General features: G+C 37.7%; 2 protein-coding genes across 3 annotated transcripts; both read left to right on the top strand.

The window, feature by feature from the left end:
• Positions 1 to 292: 292 nt before the first annotated feature.
• On the top strand, positions 293 to 2,120 carry LOC141707223 (bergaptol O-methyltransferase). The gene is made up of 4 exons (XM_074510265.1): positions 293 to 795; positions 1,006 to 1,316; positions 1,439 to 1,503; positions 1,580 to 2,120. The coding sequence occupies exons 1-4, from the start codon at positions 392 to 394 to the stop codon at positions 1,877 to 1,879; spliced, it is 1,080 nt and encodes a 359-aa protein (XP_074366366.1). The 5' UTR covers positions 293 to 391; the 3' UTR covers positions 1,880 to 2,120.
• Positions 2,121 to 2,248: 128 nt separating this feature from the next.
• On the top strand, positions 2,249 to 7,001 carry LOC141707221 (cellulose synthase-like protein G2). 2 transcript variants are annotated; one of them, XM_074510262.1, is made up of 6 exons: positions 2,249 to 3,855; positions 3,985 to 4,134; positions 5,110 to 5,235; positions 5,405 to 5,848; positions 6,095 to 6,387; positions 6,501 to 6,668. In XM_074510262.1, exons 1-6 carry the CDS (start codon positions 3,256 to 3,258, stop codon positions 6,520 to 6,522), a joined length of 1,635 nt encoding a protein of 544 aa, XP_074366363.1. In that variant the 5' UTR covers positions 2,249 to 3,255; the 3' UTR covers positions 6,523 to 6,668. The 2 variants fall into 2 exon arrangements, with proteins under 2 accessions (XP_074366363.1, XP_074366362.1); XM_074510261.1 differs by having other exon boundaries at positions 6,095 to 7,001.
• Positions 7,002 to 7,007: the final 6 nt, after the last annotated feature.

Here is a 7,007-nt window from a genome sequence, read left to right as displayed (position 1 = left end):
TTACTAAGAAAATGTGATTGATGAATTATAATATTTTTATTGGAGGAGATTTTTGTGCATGCAGGGTCCATTTTTTTTTAATGAGCTCTCCACCAATATTATTGGTTGATACCCTATTTAGCACTAACTGTTAGTACTGTGCCCATGAGCGCACACATTAAAAAAATCCTTACTTTAAGGAGGTTTAAGTGGTTTAAGTGTATATTGTTTTGGAGTAAAATTCAAAGTAGACTTTCCATTATACAGACTTATCTGTCCTATCATTATGCATTTTATTACAAGTTTGAAAAAAACATGTTGGTCATGCTTCAAACTAACACCCTCCACTCTTTATAAAGCTCTCGTGATCCACCTTTCTTTCAGCACACCAAGCTAAAGCAAAACTGATTCAATGGCAGAAACAAAGACTAGTCCCTCTCAAGACGAAGAAGCTTGCTTGCTAGCCATACAATTAGCAACTTCTACAGTTCTTCCCATGATTCTCAAATCAGCTATTGAGCTTGACTTACTAAATACCATCACCAAAGCTGGCCCTGGTAACTATTTATCTCCTTCTGATCTAGCCTCTAAGCTTTCCATGTCGAACCCTGATGCACCCGTCATGCTTGACCGCATCCTCAAGGTCCTGGCTACCTACAAGGTTCTTGATTGTAAGCCTAGTGAACTTTCAAATGGTCATGTTGAGTGGCTCTACTGCTGGACACCAGTGTGCAAGTTCTTGTCGAATAACGAAGACGGTGCCTCTATTGCACCGCTTTTGTTAGTGCACCAGGACAAAGTTCCGATGAAGAGTTGGTAAATAATTGAATACAGAACGACAACTGCTAAATTTGTCTACACGTTATTTTTTTAATAATTAGGCTTTAAATGTCTTACAATTGAGTATAATCGAACCAGGGATGACAAGACAAGATATAAGTCCTTACCACTTGAGCTATCTCTTGGCGCTCAATTTATTTATTTACACATCTAACTTTAATTGTTCTTGCAATGTTACGTACGCAGGTATTATCTAACAGATGCAGTTCGTGATGGAGGAACTGCATTTAACAAGGCCTATGGAATGAGTATTTTTGATTGTGCTAGCCAAGATCCTATGTTCAACAAGGTGTTTAACGTGTCAATGAGAGGTCACTCTACTATAACCATGAAAAAAATACTTGAAACTTACAATGGTTTCAAAGGTCTCAAATCTATAGTTGATGTCGGTGGGGGCACTGGTGCTACCCTTAATATGATCATCTCCAAGTACCCTACTATTAAAGGCATTAACTTCGACCTCCCTCACGTTGTCGGTGATGCTCCATCTCATCCCGGTATAAAAATATAACATTTGGTAGATAATTGTGCTAGTAATTTTGTTTTCAGTTTGTTTCAAGTACAAAGAAAATTTTCATTTCGTTTGGATGACTAATTCTCTTGTATATATGCATACTAGGTGTGGAACATGTAGGGGGAAACATGTTTGAAAGTGTGCCAAAAGGGGATGCCATTTTTTTGAAGGTTGTAAATTATGTGGTATATGTTAAATAAGTATTCTGGCAGCTCTGTTTTAACTTGTCAAATTGAAACTTTGCAGTGGATATTTCATAGTTGGAGTGATGAAGATTGCCTGAGGATCTTGAAAAAATGTTGCGAAGCTTTGGAAGACAATAAGAAGGTGATCGTTGCAGAATTCATCTATCCTGAAGTTCCGGGAGGTAGCGACAGTGGAACGAAGAGTGTGGTTCATCTTGATGCAATAATGTTGGCATATGTTCCAGGTGGAAAAGAGAGGACAGAAAAAGAGTATAAATCTTTAGCAACAAGGGCAGGATTTAAAAGTTTCAGCAAGGTGTGCTGTGCTTTTGGTACTTGGATTATGGAATTTTCCAAGTAGCCAGACTTCTCTCCTGTAATTCCAGCTAATAAGGGGGTGTATTTTGAAGTACATCCGTCACACTTTTGGGAAATTCATTTGAATCGTGTAAATCGAATTTATTACAAAAGTCGAAAATATGTTATTTTTTCCCAGTGAATTTTAGTTGTTTTGCCTCCAAGAAATGTCCACAACTGACAACTGTTATAATGAAGTCTTGTTTTAGCACCCCTAATGAAATATGAGGTTGATTTGAGATGAATACAGATGGGCTTTATCTTTGGTGGAGAAGTATTACACTAGTTTCCAGCAGCTACACTGTTTCTGACCATGCTTATTAAAAGCCATCAATCATTGTGTGCCTCCATAAAAATAGTTGTATATTGTCTTATATTAGGAAAATCATAGACAAGATTATGATAACAAAGTGTCACTGGGCTGCATTACCACTCCTGCATTGTTGGAGACTCGGAGCTGTAGTAAGGCACATATCTCTTTCCAGGAAAAGCAAAGCCACGGACGCAGCGCCATGATACCATGTTCTTGAATCCTAATGGTTCATATGCATTGAGTCCCAAACAAAAGGCTCTTTCCAGTCTCCTCAATCATGCTTCTTTCCTTATCTTCGTGTTGCCTGATTGCGCCATTTCTCTTGTTCGATTCAACCACAGTCAGGGACGATTGATCAGATACTTAAACCCCACTGCAACAATCCAACTTTGTATACCTACCACTTTTAGTTCTCTTTTTGAGTTTATTCTTAACACCAAAACTTGATGGGCTTGAAGAAAAATATATGAAGTATACAAAAGCATTATAACGTTAAAATCATTACCAAAGAATTTAAGGTTGGTAAGATTTCATGACCCCCTACCCCAAGCCCAGAAACTCAACCAATCCTAACAAGCCTGATTATAGGCCGAATGCGAAATAAAACAAAGAAACTGGATATGAATTAATTGGGACATAGCCCATACAACAATCCAATATGTATTATCAAAATACCAAGCCATTCTATCAATTTCTTTATCTTTTTTGCTAGTTACACACTCAGACACCCGCCTAGTCTTTGACAAGGTTCAAACCCCTAGACATCCTGTAAAGGGTGTGAGGAATATACAGCTACACGCCTACACCGTTCCGCATCCTGTAAAGGGTGTGAGGAAGATAGAGCTGATAGAGGGCTACACCAAGAGGTGTTGGGTCCAAGCCATACTATTTTTCCTTCATTTGTAATACTATATTTTCTTTATTTTAATATTTCTCTTTTGACGTGTGAGTTTTGTTTTATGAAAGGGATGTTCTAAATTTTTTTTAAGTCACCCTTGGATTTACCTCTAACAAGTAATAGCCCAACTTTCTATCAATACAACAAGACATCTTTCTTAGATTCATCAATGGAGGACTCTACTAGTGTTCTTCTTCATACAAAAAAGTCCGTAAAACGGACGTGGATCAATCGCATATTTGCAATTGTATACGCTTCCACAATCTTTGCTCTTCTATATCACCACCTTCATACTCTCTTTGAGGCCATCATCATCAACAAATACACTAATGATAGGCACACGAAAGTTGGTTTGTTAATGTTGGTAGCAGATTTAGTGCTAGCTTTCATGTGGTTCACTCATCAAATTTTTCGCTTGTTTCCCATCAACCGTCAGGCTTTTCCTGAAAATCTTGTGAAGGATGAGAGCAAATATCCAAGCCTTGATGTGTTCATTTGCACGGCTGATCCATACAGGGAGCCCCCAATGGATGTCGTGAATGCTGCCTTATCTGTGATGGCATATGATTATCCAAAGGAGAAGCTTTCGGTGTATGTATCAGATGATGGAGGGTCACAGTTAACATTGTTTGCTCTCATGGAAGCTTCCAAGTTTGCGAAACACTGGTTACCCTTTTGTAGACTTAATAACCTTGTTGTGAGATCTCCAGAGGCTTATTTTAAGTCCTTGCAGCCCTCTGATTCTCCTCACAATATTCACGATATACAGGTCATTAGCTGTACATACTCTCTGCTTGGCCACAAAGTGTAGTCAATAGACTAAGAGAGCTTTATGAATACTTGTATTCTTCTTTAGTAATACTACAAGTGAATAATTGTTGAATGAATTTTGATGTAGGCGTTGTATGAAAGTATGAAAACGAGAGTTGAGAATGTTGTGATCAGAGGAAGCGTTGATTGCAGTACTGATGACAATGAAGTTGGTAAGAGTGCTTTCAGCAAATGGACTGAAGGATTTACAAGCCAAGATCATCCTTCAGTAATCCAGGTTATTTAACCGTTTGTTTATCAAAATTTTACTGCAAGATTTTATTAAATAATTATAAAATGTATTCAATACAACTCTAAAATCAGGCATTGCTGATATCATGTAAACAACAATAACACCTTCGTCGTTTATCAGCACAGCATCTCGAGTAGGCTGCTAGTAAGATGGCCATTGTTAATGTCAAGATTCTCATGGAATTCATCCCAAACATGACAACTTTGATTAATTTTATATAGACAAACTACAAGGGGACAACTACTACTATCAACTTTTAAATTTTATTGATTAGTTTAAGCAAGAAGAGCTAAAAGGACTTGCGGTGTTCAAATTCGTGACTTAGCGGATAGCAAGTACATGTTGAAGTATAAGATCAATCTACTAGCACCTTAAAGTTTTGGTTAAGATTTTTGTCTAAAATGGAACTAGAGCTCAAGTTTAGGAGAGAACTGAGAGGTCCTAACCCCCCAATATATGCCTTCTTTTGTTTGTTTTTTGATGGTGAGATTTTACCCTTTAGTGGAATTGTTATGGTTGTTCATTCTTGCAGGCAAAGAGGAGCCCTAAAAGTATGATATTCGTTAATCTAAAACCTTAAGATGTCAGATGAAGGTCATGACGAGATCTTATATTCTTCAACACTCCCCTTCAATCGTATGATTGAACAACATAACCAGACATATAGCAATACCAATCCTTTAGAAATTGAGTGCTGCTTCTGAAATCCATACACTTGGTTTTTTATCTTTCAACACTAACTTACCTTGCCTGTTTTATCAAGTATCTGGGGGCAGTTACGTTTAAATTATTTGTTCAATGAGGACGATTTCTTATATTTCGAGATTTTATGCGTTTAAGGTATATATCATTGTTAATCTACTCATTCCCCGTGCCTGTAGCAAGCTTAAAATCAACACAGGGTTTCATTACAAGTAACCAAGCTTTCAAATTAACACTTGACAAATATCGAATGTATAGGTTCTTTTGGAGTGTGGAGTAAACAAAGATGACATGGACAATCAGATGCCAAACCTTATATACGTTTCCCGAGAGAAAAGAAAGGCTACGCCACATCATTTTAAAGGGGGAGCTCTTAACGTACTGGTGAGGATTCCGGAGTCTCTTGTTAGTTGTTATAACTTGTAATGTCTCACTATTCGATTTTTACTTGCTGTCAAAATAATTTTTATTATCATAGTTTCCTATGCTAACAGCTAACCCCTTATGACACTGTATTGTTACTGTTAATTTTTTTTTTCTTTTTGTACTAAAGATTCGAGTATCAGCAATTATGACGAATGCACCACTAGTCTTAACAATAGACTGTGATGTGTATTCCAACGATCCACAAACGCCACTGCGTGTACTCTGTTACATGTTAGATCCTTGTGTGGATCCAAACCTTGCATTTGTTCAGTTTCCTCAACGTTTTAACGGGATCAACAAGAATGATGTATATAGTGCTGAGTTCAAAAATTGGACCGAGATTGATGCTGTTGGTTTAGACGGAATATTGGGTCCAAATTATATGGGCACTGGTTGTTTCTTCAGAAGACGTGCATTTTTTGGTAGCCCGTCTTCGATCGTTCAACCTGAGTGCCTACAACTAAGACCAGACCATGTTCCCTGTAGCTCAAGTCAGTTAGAAGATGCTTTAGCTCTTGCACTTGATGTTTCGCGCAGTAGTTACGAAGCCTCAACGCAGTGGGGATCACAGGTACTTTCTTGCTCAAAAGACTAATACAACAATGATCATTAATACTGTTTGAATCATTTGAATATGTGCTAATTAAGCGTTCACCCAACGCTATCTAGGACGTTTTTATTTTTCATGATAAATTTTCTTCTGCAAATATTCTTGCTTGTGGCACCGCTTGTTAAAGAAATTTCCAACTGCTAACTGTTGTAATGAACTCCTGTTTTAGCACTATACTAATGAAATATTACTTATAAAACAATACAGATGGGCTTTATCTATGGATCTTTAGTGGAGGACTATTACACTAGTTTCCTGCTTCACTGTAAAGGATGGAGATCAATCTACTGTAACCCAAACAGGCCTGCATTTCTTGGGAATGCACCGATAAATCTGCACGATTTTCTGACCATGCTTAAAAGATACTCCATCGGACTTTTAGACATGGCCTTTTGCAAGACTAGCCCCATAACCTTTGGAGTCCGATCTATGAATCTTCTTCAGGCCCTGGGTTACACACACTATTCTTTCTGGCCCATTTGGTCCATTCCAATCACCATGTATGCTATACTTCCCCAAATATTCCTCATAAACTCGTTTTCAATTTTTCCAAAAGTATCTGATCCTTGGTTTGTGGTATATGCATTTCTGTTTGTTGGATCATATGTGCAAGATTTTATGGAGTACATACTTAATGGAGGAACATATGCAAAATGGTGGAACAATCAGAGAATGTGGATGATTAGAGGAATCTCAAGTTTCCCATTTGCAGTGGTGGAATATACACTTGGCTGCTTTGGCTTATCGGTTCCGGGCTATAGTGTGACTAGTAAGGTGGTCGATGTTAAACAAAATCAGCGTTATGAACGTGGGATGTTTGAGTTTGGAGTTTCATCACCATTATTCTTTCCTGTGACCGTGACAGCAATGTTGAATATAGTTGCGTTTTCAAGTGGCGCTGCACAAATATGGAGGAACGTAAATGCCTGTGAAGATATGTTCGTGCAGATGTTTATAGCTGGTTTTGTTGTGTTAAATAGTTGGCCTATATATGATGCTATAATCTTTAGGAGTGATACTGGGAAAATGCCTGTGAAAGTTTCTTTGATTTCAATGGCTCTTGCCTGTATTGTTTACCTATCAGTTGCTTTAGCATTTTAATTGCATAACTTTTCAGTTG

Source organism: Apium graveolens, chromosome 2 (genome assembly GCF_009905375.1).
Source record: "Apium graveolens cultivar Ventura chromosome 2, ASM990537v1, whole genome shotgun sequence".
Classification (NCBI taxonomy): Eukaryota; Viridiplantae; Streptophyta; class Magnoliopsida; order Apiales; family Apiaceae; genus Apium; species Apium graveolens.
Note: the sequence above shows the minus strand (reverse complement) of the source record. Positions and strands in the feature narration are given on the sequence as shown.